The following is an 18,372-nucleotide window of genomic DNA, read 5'->3' as shown; positions in this document are numbered from 1 at the left end:
GCTCAGGCCAGGGAGCTCATGTTGTGACATTCCATGTACCGTATTTTTTGGACCATAAGACGCACTTTTTTCCCCCCCAGAAGTGGGGGGAAAAAGTCCCTGAGTCTTATGGTCCAAATATAGCCTACACATATACTTTAAAAAAAAAGTTTTTTTACTTGCCCGGCTCTGTGTGGTCTCTGTGTGCTTGTCCGGCTCTAAAATGGTTCTAAATGCTGCTGTTTACTTTACAAGGTTGATTACATGTGTTTATGACTGTGATGTTGGGTTTTAATGCACATAAAATATTTTAGGACACTATTTGTTTCAGAATCTTTTTTTCTTCATTTCCCTTCTCTAAAAACTGGTGCGTCTTATGGTCCGGAGCGTCTTATGGTCCGAAAAATATGGTAGCTCTGGCTCAGAGACATTAAAAACTGTTGTATTTCATGGAAGACTTTTAAAACAATCATAAACACAATTCGAAATTGATATCTTGATTACTAATTGTGATGAACAACCAGAAAATTCTGCACTACTTTCTATAATACTAGAACAACTCAAAGTGAAAAGCTGACACTTATTTTAAAGCTGCGTTGTAGTTAGTGCCTTTAGTTCTTTACATACTGGGCTGCCAAACTTGTTTCCAGAAAAATATTGATAAAGAAAATACTGTTCCTTCTGAGGATAAGATTCTCCCTTGCTGGCACAGATATCCAGGGTCATCAGTGGCCAAAGGGACAAAAACAGAGAGCCAATTGGCCTCACCTTGATATAAACGAGTTGGTCAGCAGTCATATCCTTTTAAGGAAGGTAAGAAGCTAATTAAGGTAAGAAGTTAGTTAATTTAGGAGGTGCTGTCCCACTATAGGAGATGATAAACTTTGAATCTGGGTCTCTGCTTTAACTTTAAGTCTAGCGGAAAGTCCTTTCTTTGGGAAACAGACTGTGTATAGTTACATGTAAGCTCAAGCATGTTGACTAACACCAGGAGCTGACTTGGTACTAGGGGTATCTGGCATTTTTACACATATCAGTCTTCCTTTAGTGAATTTCATTTCTGCCCTTTGAGGCAAAGGAACACTCCCCAAATTATCAAAATGAGAGCAAAGGGATAATGTGTTGCCTTCAAATCCCAAATTTTAAAAATATTCATAACTGAAAGCATCTTATTACTATACTTGTCATCCAAATACACAAATCTGCCTTTGCCTATTGAGACTTGAGTAAAGCTGCTCCAAGTGTGGGGAAAACCAGCTACCCGTCCACATCAGAACCAGAAACTCTCCTCTGCCCTCCATCCTGTTTCGAGTTCTAATGACCTAATCAGGCAACACAAAGGCCCCAGAGACCACAGGCTCCTGGCTCATTTTGTCGCAGGCAAGCTTCCCAGTAATGGAATTAAGGCAATTTCATGTTTGTAAGCATTAAACACTCCGCTTGTTTTAGCCAGGTACCAGCAAACAGGTTCAGAACTTGAATATTTTGTGTGTGTGTGTGTGTGTGTGTGTGTGTGTGTGTGTGTGTGTTTAAAGTTCACTGTTGGACTATACACACAGCCTTTGTATGGTCATCAGCAGTCAATTTATAGCCATTTAAAAATAACCTGGCAGCATCTGCTGTGGGCTCAGACAGGAAGGGTGTGGTAACTTGTGCCAAAGTGAAGCTGCTGTACTTGGATATATTGGTTTAAAATAAAGTTTACAGCTTTTCATTGAGACTCAGTTATAAAAATTCATTTTTTAGCAGGTAAAAAGAAACTTTTGTTAGTCAAGTGGGTTATTTTTAGAGAATATACTATACCTCTCCGTCCTCTAGTTCTACATCCAGGAAATCGAAGTCTCTAAAGACTCTGAACTGTTGCTCACTGTTTGTATCATCCATGTTCTCCGGTTCTCGGGCACCATCCTCGGAAGAGACCAAGCTTGTCTGATGCTCCAGCAGGTCCAAGTCCCCACATGATGAAAAAATCACCTACAAATCCAAAGAATCCTATCCTGAGAAACCATCTCCCTCTGGTTTTTATGCTACAAAGAAAACCATTACTGGCTCTTCATCACACTGTTTCCAGTACACACCTAATTCCTCAGGCAGATATTTTTAGAATGTTATTTATGTTGGACAGGTGTCTTCATATTAAACTTAGTGCAAAGACACAAGTGCATGAAACAGGAAAATGTTTCAAGAGTCAAATGGCTGCTTACTGGATGAAGACTCGATCCTACCTGGATGTGTGTGTGTATGTGTGTGTGTGTGTGTGTGTGTGTGTGTGTGTGTGTGTGTGTGTCTGGGGGTGGAAGGGGAAGGGGAGCATGTGTTTGTGTTTGTGACACAACTGTATGTGTGTTCACAAATCAGCAGCCAAGACAATTTCCACTGTTTCTGAACTGACTGAGGTTAGAACTTGTATCGATACATAGTCACACACAGATCACACATAGTGTCACACAATATTTTCAGGATTCCCAATACCAAGATAGGCTATTATAGAATGAACTATGAGAGCAAAGGACTTAACCCTTTCAGAGATACACCAGGAACTAAAAAGGAATAAGAAACAGAAGCCAGCCAAAACCGGTTTGGCTCAATGGATAGAGCGTCGGCCCATGGACTGAAAGGTCCCGGGTTCGATTCCGGTCAAGGGCATGTACCTTGGTTGCTGGCACATCCCCAGTGGGGGGTGTGCAGGAGGCGGCTGATTGATGTTTCTAACTCTCTATCCCTCTCTCTTCCTCTCTGTAAAAAATCAATAAAATATATTAAAAAAAGAAAAGAAACAGAAGCCAAAAGGTATAACACTTGCTCATTTGAACTAGCTGAGTAGCCATGCTCATAATTTATACTTAAATTCCTACCCTATTTCCTATTGATTTAACAAGACTTTTTCTATTAAATCTCCTCACACCACAATGGCATAATATTAGAAATAAACTACAATAAAAACAATAAAAAATTCAAACACTTGGACTGAATAGCATGCTATTAAACAATTATTGGGTTATCAAAGAGATCAAAGTAGAAATTAAAAACATCCTGGAAATGAATGACAAAAAAAACCCACAACAATCCCAAACCTATGGGACACAGTGAAAGTAGTCCAGAGAGACAAGTTGATAGTATTACAGGCCTACCTAAAACAACAACAACAAACAAACAAACAAACAAACAAAAAACACACAAGAAAAAATGGTAGTAAATCATCTAACTTTACATCTTAAGGAATTAGAAAGAAAGCAAAAAGAAAAGCCCAGAGTGAGTAGAAGGAAGGAGATAATAAAGATCAGAGCAAAAATAAATGACATAGAGAAAAAAAATACAAAAGATCAATGAAACCAAGAGCTGGTTCTTTGAAAGGATAAGCAAGATTGATGAACCTCATTCCAGGCTCACCAAGAAGCAAAGAGAGAGGACCCAAATAAACAAAATCAAAAATGAAAGAGGCAAAAACAATAACAGACCCCACAGAAATACAAAGGATTATTAAAAGATACTATGAACAGCTCTATTCCAACAAACTACAAAATCTGGAGGAAATGGACATATTCCTAGAAAAATACAACCTTCCAAAATGCAATGAGGAAGATTCTATATGCCGATAACTAAGGAAGAAATTGAAACAGTCATCAAAAAGCTTCCAGAAAACAAAAGCCCAGGGCCAGATGGTTTCATAGGAGAGTTTTACCAAACATTCAAGGAAGAATTAAGACCTATCTTCCTCAGACTATTCGAAAAAAAAAAAAAAAAATGAAGAGGAAGGAACACTTCTAAGCTCATTCTATGAAGCCAGCATTACCCTAATACCAAAACCAGATAAAGACAACACAATGAAAGATAATTAGAAGCCAATATCATTGATGAACATAAATGCTAAAATACTCAACAAAATTCAGATTCAGCAAATCAGATTAAGCATTAGCAAGATCATATACCATGACCAAGTAGGATTTATCCCAGGGATGCAAGGATGGTATAATATCCGTAAATCAATAAAAAGGATATATCACATAAACAAATTGAGAGATAAAAATCACATAGTCATATCATTGATGTGGAAAAAGCATTTGACAAAATCCAACATCCTTTCTTGTTAAAAACTCTCAGTAAGGTGGTAATAGAAGGATTATACTTTAACATAATGACAAACCCACAGTCAACACCATACTGAATGGGCAAAAATTAAAACCATTTCCCCTAAGAACAGAAACAAGACAGGGATGCTCACTCTCACCACTTTTGTTTGACATAGTACTAGAAGTACTAGCCATTGCAATAAGACAAGGAGAAGAAATAAAAGGCATCCAGATTAGAAAAGAAGAAGTAAAACCTTCTCTGTGCAGTATTATGTTATCCTTATTCACAGGTGACATAATACTGTACAGAGAAAACCCTGAAGACTCCATTAAAAAATTATTAGACTTAATTTGGAAATGTAGCAGGCTACAAAATTAATGCCAAGAAATCTATGGCATTTCTATATTCCAAGAGTGAACTTACAGAAATATAGAGTAAAAAAACAATCCCATTTACCATAACACCAAAATAATTAAGATACCTAGGAATAAACTTAACTAAGGAGGTAAAACACTTGTACTCGGAAAACTACAGGACACTGAAAAAAAGAGATAGAGAAAGACATAAACAGATGAAAGAATTTACCTTGTTTAAGGATTGGTAGAATCAACATCATTAAAATGTTCATACTACCCAAAACAATCTATAGATTCAATGCACTCCCCATCAAAATACCAACCACATATTTCAAAGACCTAGAACAAACTCTCCAAAAATTCATCTGTAATAAAAAAGACCCTGAATAGCCACAGCTATCCTGAGAAAGAAGAAAGTTGGAAGGAACTCAATACCGTATATTAAGCTGTATTACAAAGCCATTGTTCTCAAAACAGCCTGGTACTGGCACAAGAACAGACATATAGACCAATGGAATAGAATAGAGAACCCAGATATCAACCCAAATCACTATGCTCAATTAATATTTGCAAAGGAGGCATGAACATACAATGGAGTCAAGACAGTCTCTTCAATAAATGGTGTTGGGAAAATCAGACAGATACGTGCAAAAAAATGAAACTAGATCACCAACTTACACCATACACAAAAATAAACTCAAAATAGATAAAGGACTTAAACATACAATGGGAAACCATAAACATCTTAGAGGAATCCACAGGCAGCAAAATCTTAGACATATACCAAAGCTATTTCTTTACTGATACAGCTCTTAGGGCAATGGAAGCTAAGGAGAAAATAAACAAATGGAACTACATAAAAATAAAAAGCCTTTGCACAGTAAAATAAACCATCAATAAAACAAAAGAAGGCCCACTGCATAGAAGAACATATTTGTCAGTGTAATCACCGATAAGGGTTTAATCTTTAAAATTTACAGGGAGCTCAAAAAACTTAACAAAAGGAAGATCAACAACCCAATAAAAAACAACAACAAAACAGTCAATGGACCTAAATAGATACTTTTCAAAAGGCCAAGAGACATATAAAAACATGCTCAAAGTCACTAATCATCTGAGCGATGCAGATCAAAATGATAATGTGATACCATCTCACACCTGTCAGAATGGATATCATCAACAAATCAGCAAACGACAAGTGCTAGCGAGGATGCGGAGAAAAAGGAACCCTCTTGCACTGCTGGTGGGAATGCAGGCTGGGGCAGCCACTGTGGAGAACAGCAAGACAGGGATGCTCACTCTCACCACTTTTGTTTGACATAGTACTAGAAGTACTAGCCATTGCAATAAGACAAGGAGAAGAAATAAAAGGCATCCTCAAAAAGCTAAAAGTGGAACTCCCATTTGACCCAGTGATCCCACTTCTAGGAATATATCTTAAGAAAACAGAAACACCAATCATAAAGGATATGTGCACCCTTATGTTCATAGCAGCACAATTTACAATAGATAAGATTTAGAAGTTGCCTAAGTGCCCATCAGCAGATGAGTGGATTAAAATACTATGGTACATCTACACAATAAAATACTATGCTGTGGTAAAAAGAAGAAATTCTTACCATTTGAAACAGCATGGATGGAACGAGAGCATTACGCTAAGTGAAATAAGCCAGTCAGAGAAAGATGAATATCACATGATCTCACTCATTTATGGAAAATAATGAACAACATAAACTGATGTTACAGCCTTTCCTGAATACAGATTGATATTAAATAAAGTGAAGAGGATTCTTATTTAACCATTTCATTACAACATCCAGTCATCCTTGAAAAGTAGGCAATCATTTAGAAGAATTTAAGTACACAAATATCTATCAAAAGTAAAAGAATGAGGAGATTTATAGGTACTTTTTCTCCAGTATTTCAGAACCATCATTATTTCTCATGTGTGTACCTGACACAGTTTGTGCAGGTATTACACATGGATATGTAAGACAGAAGCACAGAGGGCCAGTCAACTGCTTAGTGAGAGAGAAGATGAGAATCTGGCTTCCTCATTTGTGCTGCTGCTCTTACTTGTAACATCCTCCAGGTAAATATTTCCAGCCAGAAAGGCCTCAGCACAGACACAAGGGGTTCAGATCTGAAGGAGGAAGTACCACTGGCCAGGGGAGTAAGAAATGGCCCTGGCTGGCAGGGCTGCAGTACAAAGGCAAATTGCTCCTGTTTCTCTCCCTGGTGAGCTTGGAGGCTCCACCTGCTCTAGCCGCTGTTATCTTGTTCCCTCTACTCTAAATAAAGTCACAGGGGTAACAACAAACCCATTGATCACTAACACTAAAATGGTGACTTCAATGGAGGTCAAGCTGAGCTAATAACTAGCTAGGGCACATTGCCAGACAGTCAAAAAAATACCTGGTGAAGTCAGACCCTAGATTTTTATTGCTTTTGCTACAACAGACTCACATACACAATTTGAATTTTCTGAATTTTGGGCCTCAGAAGCTAATATCTAATACTTTAATTATTCATATATTCCAAAACCTGATGGTATGGCTTTAAAAAACTGTAACATCAGTGGAAATTTATATGAGGAAAAAACATGATAACATATCATTATTTTCACCTTTATTGTGAATAAAACAATGACATCACAGTAAGACTTGTGTGTACAGAATAAAATTATATCCAAAAGGAATGTGTATCATGCTTGGTGATGCAGTAGTCACAAACATATTTTCAGGAAACTGAGCATTTTTATTTAAAAAATTAAGAGATTTTAAAAATTGGAAACAAAAACAAAAACTGAGTATTTATTCACAGACAACCTGGAGCAAATAGCCAACAAAATCTTTCATTGTTTCTGAATTAAGGTGAGACTAAAAACCATACAATAGAGAGAAATAGATGGTGGATATTATACTTGTAATTCATAGGTAAATAGTCTAAACTTGTTTTGACAAAAGGTAAAAACAGACCAAAGTAAAAAGGAGATGATACCAAAACACATGTGATATGTGCTAGAACTTACTGATGGATTTTTGCTCAATCCTACTTCTTGGCCACATAGAGAAAGGACGTGCACCAACTTCTCTTTTGTCCTCTTCTGAAAAAGAAACACACAGGCAGATTATAATCATGGCATTTTCTGAACAGATCTGCTCTTATACATAGGATTATCATATTGTAAATGTGACCAGTGAGAACTGAGATATAAAAATGCACACAGACTTAGCATGGAAAAAAAAAGTGGAACATTAAATTAATAATTGTGAATTATTTATTACATGTTGAAATAATATTTTAGACATATTTGGTTAAGTAAAATATGTTATAAATTCATTCTACCTATTTGTTTTAACTTTTTAAAAAAGGTGACTATTAGAACATTTAAAGTGAGGATAACCTTCTATTTCTATGATACAGTACTGATCTAAGTTTTCCCAATGTGGGGGATCAGGGTCTGAAAATCAACCTCAAGATTCTTCAGTAGATATTCATCCCTTTCCTTGATAATCTTTCTTATATGCTATAACCTTCAGCATTAGCAAGGCTTTCCTTACACCTAAATTAAATCTATTCTGTTAACAGCACAAACCTATTTTCCTTAAAGAGGAGACTAACTTTACTTTGTGCAGAATTAAAAACTCAATTGTTTGCAAACTGTATTAAATCTTTTCAATTTATTCTTCCTAAAGTTAAACAACTTTAATCTTTTTGGTGTTCTCCATACACTTCATGTTTTAGCACCTTAAGCAAGCAGATTCTTCTGTAAGACATCACACTTTCCAGTGACGCAGATCAACTAGGTCTCAGAATGAATGGTGGTTTGAGAATAAAATTAAAGAGTGGCCAGAATGTTAAAAAATATTCAGAATTGCTTTCAAAGCAATCTTATTGATCTCTCTAGAATGGTCTTTACCCTTTTAATCTGATTTACACTTACGTGGCAATTGCTAGGAGGCCAATGCTACTCATAGACTTTCTCCTTAATGGAACTCAGTTTGCTGCATCCTTCTTTGCAAATTATAGAAGAGACACTCAATACAGTGTCTTTTCAGTGTTGAAGGATGGTGAAGCAAGGCAAGAGATATGTAAGCTCTTTTCCTAAGGTTTTTTTTTTTTTTTTTTTTTTTTTTTAGTTCATTCTCATATTTATTAATTTATTTTTTTACTAGAGGTTCAGTGCACAAAATCCATGCACTGTGGGGAGGGGAAGAGGTGTCCCTCAGCCCAGACTGTACCCTCTCCAATCTGGGATATCCCTCTCACAATCCGGGAATGTTGGCTCCTAACCACTCACCTGCCTGCCTGCCTGATTGTCCATAACTGCTTCTGCCTGCCAGCTTGATCACTCACTAACCACTTCTCTGCTGGCCTGATTAACACCTAACTGCTCCTCTGCCAGCCCGATTGCTCCCAACTGCCCTCCCCTGCTGGCCTGATCTCGCCCCCAACTGCACTCCCCTGCCAGCCTGATCTCCCCAACTGTTCTCCCCTGCTGGCATAATGGTCCCCAATTGTCTTCCCCTGCTGGCTGGTCACCCCCAACTGCCCTCCTCTGCTGGCCTGATCTTGCCCCCAACTGCCCTCCCCTGCTGACCAATTTAATTCTGATTGGTTGGTTTCTATGCCAGTCAGCCTCTCTGGGCCTATCAATGGGACCTTGCCAGAAAGTTGAGGTTGATCAGCAGCCCTGGTGGAGGCCTGGAGAGAAATGGAGGCTCAGCTACTGGCCAGGCCTGGAAAGAAAGAGAGAGGCAAGTGCTGATCAACAGCTGCATTGAGGCTACAGAACAGAACCTGCTTCTCTCTTCAATCCTCTCCCTGGGCCTGATTCGCTGCCCCCTCAGTGCTGGGCAATATGCCTGCAGCAGTAGCAATCAGTGCTGGGTCACTATGACAACCCAGCGCTGACTGCAGGACTGACTTTTGGTTGGCCAAGCTTAATGGTCATTGGGGATGTGACAGACCCAGGGTTTTTGTATATTAGGATTATTGTTTAAAGTATTACAAACAGTAGTACATATGTCTTCTTTCCCCCCCTTTACTTTCCCCTGGCTTCCGCTACCCACTGGCCCATGCCCTCATGCACCTCTCCAGTGTCTTGTGTCCATTGGTTATGCTTATATGCATGCATACAAGGACTTTGGTTGATCTCTTACCTCCTCCCCCACTCCCCAGCCTTCCTGCTGTACTTTGACAGTCTGTTCAATGCTTCTCTGCCTCTGTATCTATCTTTTTGTTCATCAGGTTATAATGTTCATTATTATCCATAAATGAGTGAGATCATGTGGTATTTTTCTTTCACTGACTGGCTTATTTTACTTAGCATAATGCTCTCCAATTCCATCCATGCTATTGAAAATGGTAAGAATTCCTTCTTTTTTATAGCAGCATAATATTTCATTGTGTAGATGTACCATAGTATTGTAATCCACTCATCTGTTGATGGTAACTTAGGTTGTTTCCAAATTTTATCTATTATAAGTTGTGCTGCTATGAACATAAGGGTGCATATATCCTTTATGATTGGTGTTCCTGTTTTCTTAGGATATATTCCTAGAAGTGAGATCACTGGGTCAAATGGGAGTTCCATTTTTAGTTTTTTGAGGAAACTCCATACTGTTCTCCACAGTGGCTGCCCCAGCCGGCATTCCCACAAGCAGTGTACAAGGGTTTCTTTTTCTCCACATCCTCTCCAGCACTTGTCATTTGTTGATTTGTTGATGATAGCCATTCTGACAGATGTGAGGTGGTACCTCGTTGTTGTTTTGATTTGCAACTCTTGGATCATTAATTAATTTGAAAATGTTTTCATATGTCTTTTGGATTTCTGAATGTCCTCTTTTGAAAGTATCTATTTAGATCCTTTGCCCATATTTTGATTGGATTGTTTGTCTTCCTTTTGTTAAGTTGTATGAGTTCCCTGTAAATGTTGGAGATTAAACCCTTATGGGAGATAACATTGGCAAATATGTTCTCCCATGCAGTGGGCTTTCTTGTATTATTGATGGTTTCTTTTGGTTTGCAGAAGCTTTTTATTTTGATACAGTCCCATTTGTTTATTTTCTTTTTAGTCTCTCTTGCCCTAGGATCTGTGTCTGTAAAGATATTGCTACAACTTATGTTTGAAATTTTGTTGCCTGTGGATTCTTCCAAGATGTTTATGGTTTCTCATTTTACATTGAAGAACTTTAGCCATTTTGAGTTTGTTTTTGGGTATGTTGTAAGTTTTTTATCTAGTTTCATTTTTTTTTGCATGCATCTGACCAAATTTCCCAACACCATTTATTAAAGAGACTGTTTTGACTCCATTGTATGCTCTTACCTCTTTTGTCAAATATTAATTGAGCATAGTGGTTTGGATCGATTTCTGGGTTCTCTTTTTTATTCCATTGATCTATATGTCTGTTCTTGTGTCAGTAACAGGCAGTTTTGATAATATAGCTTGATGTCTGGTGTTATGATCTCTCCAACTTTGTTCTTCTTTCTCATGATAACTGTGGCTATTCAGGGTCTTTTTTTTTTATTACAGATGAATTTTTGGAGAGTTTGTTCTAGATTTTTGAAATATGCCATTGGTATTTTAATAGGTATTTCATTAAATCTATAGATTGCTTTGGGTAGTATGGACATTTTAATGATGTTGATTTTACTAATCCATGAACATGGTATGTTCTTCCATTTGTCTGTGTCTTCCTCTATCTCTTCTTTTGGTGTCCTGTAGTTTTCCAAGTATAGTTGTTTTACCTCCTTAGTTAAGTTTATTCCTAGGTATCTTAATTTTTTGGTGCAATGGCTAATTTTTTTTTTTTTTTCATTTCTCTTTCTATGAGTTCATTATTGCTGTATAAAAAGGCCATATATTTCTGGGTGTTAATTTTATATCCTGCTACATTGCCAAATTCATTTATTGGGTCTAGTAGTTTTTAGATGGAGTCTTTGGGGTTTTCTATGTATAATAGCATGACATCTGCGAATAAGGACAGTTTTACTTCTTTTCTAATTTGGATGCCTTTTATTTCTTCTCCTCTGATTACTATGGCTAATACATCTAGTACTATGTTGAACAGGAGTGGTGAACGTGGGCATCCTTGTCTCATTCCTGTTCTTAGGGGAAATTAGTTTAGTTTGTCCATTGAGCATGATGTTGGCTGTGGGTTTATCAGATAGGGCTTTTATTATGTTGAGGTATGATACCTCTCTTCCCACTTTGCTGAGTTTTTATCAAGAAAGGATGTTGGATTTTGTCAAATGCTTTCCCCACATCAATTGATATGATTTTGTGATTTTTGTGTCTTAGTTTGTTTATGTGATGTATCACATTTGTTGATTTTCATATATTGTACCATTCCTGCATCCCTGGAATAAATCCCACTTGGTCATGGTGTAAGATCTTTCTAATGCATTGCTGAATTCGATTTGCTAGAATTCTGTTTAGAATTTTAGAATCTATGTTCATCAAGGATATTGGCCTGTAGTTCTCTTTTTTGTGGTGTCTTTTTTTGGATTAAGGTAATGCTGGTATCATAGAAAGAACTTGGAAGTGTTCTTGAATTTATTGGAATATTCTGAAGAATAGATTTTAGTTCTTCTTTGAATACTTGGTAGAAATCCTCTGTAAAGCCATCCAGACCAGGGCCTTTGTTTGCGGGAAGATTTTTGATTGCTGTTTCATTTTCTTTGGCATTATTGGCCTATTCAGGTTTTTAGATTCTTCTTGGTTGAGTTTTGGGAGCTTGTATTTTTCTAGGAATATGTCCATTTCATATAGTTTGTCCATTTGTTGAAATAAAGTTGTTCATAGTATTTTTTTCATAATCATTTATATTTCTGTGGGATTGGTTGTTACTTCACTCTTTTCATTTCTGATTTTGTTTATTTGGGCCCTCTCTTTTTGGTTCTTGGTGAGCCTGGCTAGAGGTTCATCAATCTTTTTTATCATTTCAAAGAACCAGCTCTTGGTTTTGTTGATCTTTTGTGTGTGTGTGTGTGTGTGTGTGTGTGTGTGTATATTTGGTCTCTTTGTCATTTATCTCTTTTCTGATCCTTTATATTTTCCCCCCTTTTGCTTATGCAGGGCTTTTCTTATTGCTCTCTTTCTAACTCATTGAGTTTTAGGGTTAGGTAATTTATTACCATTGTTTCTTGTATTTTGAGGTTGGCCTATAAAGCTATGAACTTTCCTTTCAACAGTGCTTTCACTGTGTCACATAGATTTTGGATTGTTGTGTTTTCATTGTCGTTTGTTGCCATGATGTTTTTTATTTCTTCTTTGATTTCTCTAGTAACCCAGTCATTGTTTAATAGCAAGCTATTTAGCCTCCAGATTTTTTACTTTGTTTATTGTTTTTATTGTAGTTGATTTCTAGTTTTATGCCATTGTGATCTGAGAAGATGCTTGATATGATTTCGAACTTCTTGAATTTGAAGAGACTTTGCCTGTGTCCTAGCTATATGGTCTATCTTTGAAAATGACCCATGTGCACTTGAGAAGAATGTATATTTTGTGGTTTTGGGGTGAAATGTTCTAAAGATGTCAATTAATTCCATCTGATCTAGTGTGTCATTTAGGCTTGATATTTCTTTGCTGATTTTTTGTTTAGAGGATTTGTCCAGTGGTGTTAGTGGTGTATTAAAATCCCATACTGCGATTGTATTGTTGTCAATCTCTCTCTTGATATACTACAGAAGTTTTCTTTTATGAACTTGGGTGCTCCTATATTGGGTGCATATATGTTTACCAGAGTTATATCTTCTTGTTGGGTTGCTCTCTTTAGTTTAATGAAGAGGCCTTCCTTATCTATTGCTATGTCCTTCACTTTGAGATATAATTTGTCAGATATAAGTATTGCTGCCCCAGTTTTATTTTTTTCATTTCCATTTGCCTGAAATACCTTTATCCATCCCTTCACCATCAGTCTGTGTGAGTCCTTTTTTTCTAGGTGAATTTCCTGTATATAGCAGGTATATGGATCATGTTTTATTTTATTTATTTATTTATTTATTTATTTAATATATCTTTATTGTTCATATTATTACAAATGTTCCTCATTCCCCCCCCACACCCCATTGCTCCCCTCCACCAGGTTCCCACCCCCCCCTCTGTCCTTTCCCCACCCCCCATTGTCCTCATCCATAGGTGCACAGTTTTTGTTCAGTCTCTTCCCGTACCCCTCACCCCCTTTTACTTGAGAATTGTCAGTTGACTCCCCTTCCATACCTCTGATTCTATTATATTCACCAGTTAATATTGTTCATCAGATTTTTTAATTCCCTTGGTTTTTAGATTCAGTTGTTGATAGTTACGTATTTGTTGTTCATAATTTTTATCTTTATTTCATTCCTCTTCTTAAAGAACCCCCTTCAGCAATTCATATAATTCTGGTTTGGTGGTGATGAACTCCTTTAGCTTTTTTTTATTTGTGAAGCTCTTTATCTGGCCTTCAATTCTGAGTGATAGCTTTGCTGGGTAGATTATTTTTGGCTGTAGGTTCTTGCTATTCATCACCTTGAATATTTCTTGCCATTCCCATCTGGCCTGCATGGTTTCTGTTGAGAAATCAGCTGACAATTGTATGGGTGCTCCTTTATCGGTAACTACCTGCTTTGCTCTTGCTGCTTTTAATATTCTCTCTTTGTCTTTTGCTCTTGGAATTTTAATTATGATGTGTCTTGGTGTGGTCCTCTTTGGATTCCTTTTGTTTGGGGTTCTGTGTGCTGCTTCCTGGACTTGTAAGTCTATTTCTTTCACCAGGTGGGGGAAGTTTTCTGTCACTATTTCTTCCAGTATGTTTTTGGTATCTTGCTCTCTCTCTTCTTCTGGGACCCCCTTAATTCTGATGTTGGTTTGCTTGAAGTTGTCCCAGAGGTTTTTTACATTATTTTCAACTTTCTGGATTCTCTTGTCTTCTTGCTTCTGTGGAGAAGTGTCCTCTGGCTCTTTATGTTCCAAATCTTTGACTTGATTCTTGTGATCTTCCATTCTGTTTTTAGGACTCTGTATAATATTTTTTTTTGTTTCAGACAATGTATTCTTTATTTCTAGTTGATCCCTTTTTATTTCTAGTTGATCCCTCTTCATATCCTCATAGGTCTCATTTATTTTATCGACCTTTTCTAGGAAATTCTTGAGAAACCTTATAAGCATGGTTTTGAACTCTATATCCAGTAGCTTCTTGTCTTCCATTTCTTTAGTTTGTGTTCTGTTTCCTTGTCTTGGCATTTTCGCTGCTTCCCTGATTTGGTAGGGTGGCTTTGTGTGCTAAGGTGTGCTATAAGGTGTCCTATATGGCTTTGTATGCTAAGGTGTCCTATAAGGTGTCCTAACTGGGTAAGTCTCCCAGTTACCTTAGGTGGACACTCTTGGTGCCCCCTTTTGTGAACTGTGTGTATATCCTTGTTGTAGTTAAGTCTTGATTGTTGTTGGTATCACTGGGAGGAACTGACCTCTGGGCCAATTGGCTGTGAGGATCAGCTGTGTCTATGCCAGGAGACAGCCCTATTCGACTAGACTTGGAAAATTGTAAAAGCTTCTGTGCTCAGCTTGGATGGGGTAGAGTTTCAGGGTGGAGCCTACAGCCTTGGCTTCCTGTCAGCCCAGCCCTATGAGGTTCCTAAGTCTCAGTGTTCCTCAGTGTCCATTGGTACTCGCTGCTTTGGTACTCATTGCAAGCACCTCTGAGAGAAAGGTGCCCTCGAGTTTCGCCCGCTACCAAACAGTCTACACTCTCCCCCAATGAGCCCAGAACTGGGGTTCAATGCAGTTCGAAGTGGGGTTGGAAGTGGTGTTCAGAGCAGTCTGAAGCTTTTATCTCCTTCCTGCTAGGGAATGCCAGCCAGGCACAGAGTCAACAGTCAGTCTTGTGTGTGAAATGTGCACGCCTCTGGGACCGCACCCCTGAGTTTCTGCCTTACAGCTCAGACTCCCTCCGTATGGGCCTGGGTCTCGCCCAGAACTGGAGTTCAGTGCTGTTGGAACTGGGGTTCAGCACAGTCCATAGTTTTTATCTCCTTCCTGCTAGGGAATGCCAGCCAGGCACTCATCCGCCCCTCCTCTCCAGCTCAGTCTTCTCCCCATGCACGCACTGTGTCTCTGTACCTTAGGCTTTTACAGCTCCTCTGATTTTCCTTCTGGTTTTCTCTTTCCTTCTAGTTGTAGAATTTCCAGTCAGTCAACTTTCCTGTAGTTCTGGATAATGTCCACTTTATATTTTAGTTGTATTTTTTGAAATTGTTGTGTGAGGCTGCAATTAGGCGTTTACCTATGCAGTTATCTTGGTTTCCTTTGGATCATGTTTTCTTATTCACTCAGCTACCCTATGTCTTTTTATTGGGGAATTTAATTCATTTACAGTTAAAGTTATTATTTATAGGTACTTATTTGTCCCTATTTTTATTTTTTATGCTTGTGTTCCTTTTTTGATTCCCATTTCTTCTTTTTACAGCAGACCCTTTAGCATTTCTTGCATTTCTGGTTTGTTGGTGATAAACTCCTTTAGTCCTTTTTGTCTGTGAAGCTCCTGATTTCCCCCTCAATTTTAATTGATAGCCTTGCTGTGTACAGTATTCTTGGATTCAGACCCTTCCTTTGCATGATGTTGTATATTTCATTCCATTCCCTTCTGGCCTGATGAGTTTCTGTTGAGAAATCAGTTGCTAGTCTGATGGGGGATCCTTTGTAGGTAACTTTCTGTCTCTCTTTGACTACTTTTTAAAATTCTTACTTTGTTGTTAGTGTTTGTCAATTTAATTATTATGTACCTTGGAGTTGGTCTTTTGGGGTCCATTTTATTTGGGACTCTGTGAGCTTCTTGGACTTGTGTGAGTTTTTTCTTCCCTATATCAGGGAAGTGTTCTGTCATTATTTCTTCAAACAAGTTTCTATTCCTTGCTCAGTGTCCTCTTTTTCTGGTACCTTGATTCGGTGGATGTTGTTTTGTTTTGTGTTGTTCCAAAGTTTCCTTAGGCTCTCCTCTTGTTTTTTTTTAAACTTTTCTGGTGATGCCCCCTTATCTTTTGTATGCAGGCTGTGTTTTTTTGTTTTTTTTTGTCTCTCCATGATCTCTTCTTTCCAGGTGTCTGATTATGTAGCTCTCTCTCCTGTATTGACATAAAGGCACAAAATACAACACAACAAGGCACAACCCACGAGGCACTGAACACAAATGTATTTATGATACTAATAACCCCAAATAAAGGTGACCACCAGGGAAAAGAGAATTAGGGGATTAAAAAAAAAAAAGAGTCCAAAAATGGTTTAGAGAAAGGGGAAAAATAAGAGAGAAAAGAAAGAGAATAAAAAAGAAAGAGAATGAAAAAGAAAACCCCAATAGAACAACAACTAATGCAAAAAAAAAAAAAAATGCAAACAACACCCAGATAGAAATTCAAACTACAAACAACAACTAATAACAAGCAAGGAGAAGAAAACTGAAGTAAAAAAAAAAAAAAGAAAAACAATTACAGAAACAAACAAACAACAATAGGACAGAGATAATGAAGGGCAAAACAAAATAAAAAAACAGCAAAAAAAACAACAAAAAAAGGAAGAGAGAAAAAATTTGGATAGTGAAGAAATAGAAGAGAGAAGTATTTATGGACTTGGACAAGGGATTGGAAATTAGATATATAAGTAGAATGAATTTTTAATAGGCTTTAAAAAGAAGGAATAGGGAAAATCTAAAGCAGGAATAGGGTAAGAGAAATAGGACAACAAAAGAGGAAAAGTGAAGAAGAGAGTGTTGGCATAAAGGTAAAGTTGAGATAGAGTAAAATGATGCTAAAGGAAAAATAAAAATAGAATGTAGAACACTAATCCCACAATAAAATAAAAATAAAATAAAATAAAATAAAATAAAGAGATAATAAAATGAAACAAAGAAATTCAAATAATAGTAGTAATAATACTGATTAGAAATAAAATAATTAAAAAGGTAAATCAAGTGAGAAAAAAAGAAAGTAACGTGCAGTAGTGAAGGTCATTCACTTCCTCTACTGTTCTGTTTGGCATGCCTGTTTCCTGTCAGGTAGTCAGGACAGTATTGAAGTTTCCTGTGTTCCACAGCTCCTCTGTGTGGTAAGGCACAATTTTGTTTTCAAGCAGGCAGTATTTCTTTGTTACTCAGCCTGCCTGTTGTTGTATATATTTACACAATAGTCAGTTTCTTATTCAACCCCTGGGTGGCAGTGTTTCTGTTTTGACATCCAGGGCTATATGTCATCTCTACCCAATATTTAGAATTTATTTTCCCTGCTGCACTTAATACTGGTTTGGGGGTATGGACTGCCCTAGAGCTGGTTTGCTGATCGTTTCTCCCCGCTCTGATCCCCAAAATCCACCAAAACAACTTTTCCCTGCAGTCTCTGAGAGTTTTTTTTTTTTTTTTTTTTTTTTTTTTTAATTGGGTGACCCTATGTATTGGGCTTTGTAATCAAAAGCAAGGATTTAAAAAGAAAAAAGAGCCAGAGTAAGTGTGTGAACTCACCATGTTTTTGCCCTGGCACTGCATACGACTCTGTTCATGTATCTGTGCATGTATTTTTCCCCTGGCAAAGCACAGTTAGTTTACTGATAAACCTTCAGGCTGCCTTTTTGTAATCAGCCCAGGTATGGGTTGATTTCTAGAGTTCCCTTCTTCCAGCAGCCCTACAGACCCCCTTCCACACTCGTGGACTATAGTCCCAACGTCCATGGATTTTGTGGGGGCGCAGACTTCCTCTGAACCACTAGATTGCATTGCACATGTTTCTCCCTTCAGTCTGGAACGCAGACCTCACCTTTCTCTGGTTGAAATATGATCTTTCTGTGAGAAAGTGCAGAGCTCGTTCGAGTCCCTGTATTTGTGCTGCTTGAGACCTGGTGTTTGTGAGTTCACAGCTGGTCCCTGGGTGCTGTGGTTAAAGGATCTTGGGAAATATATGGTTCTTCCTGACTGAAGGTAAGGCTAGGCTGCTGGTCACA

The 18,372-nt window shown here is 37.7% G+C and overlaps 1 protein-coding gene across 11 annotated transcripts in view; it reads right to left on the bottom strand.

The window, feature by feature from the left end:
• FRY (FRY microtubule binding protein) overlaps positions 1-18,372 on the bottom strand; it is a 459,465-nt gene that overhangs the window by 58,352 nt on the left and 382,741 nt on the right. For all 11 annotated transcript variants that reach the window (XM_036454766.2, XM_045588489.1, XM_045588490.1 and 8 more), the window contains 2 exons: positions 7,438-7,512; positions 1,783-1,953 (listed from right to left, as the gene is read on the bottom strand). In XM_036454766.2, coding sequence (XP_036310659.1) covers positions 1,783-1,953; positions 7,438-7,512 — 246 coding nt within the window. The remainder of the gene's footprint in view (positions 1-1,782; positions 1,954-7,437; positions 7,513-18,372) is intronic.

The sequence above is a fragment of the Pipistrellus kuhlii genome, unplaced genomic scaffold (assembly GCF_014108245.1).
Source record: "Pipistrellus kuhlii isolate mPipKuh1 unplaced genomic scaffold, mPipKuh1.p scaffold_m20_p_3, whole genome shotgun sequence".
NCBI classification, from domain to species: domain Eukaryota; kingdom Metazoa; phylum Chordata; class Mammalia; order Chiroptera; family Vespertilionidae; genus Pipistrellus; species Pipistrellus kuhlii.
Note: the sequence above shows the minus strand (reverse complement) of the source record. Positions and strands in the feature narration are given on the sequence as shown.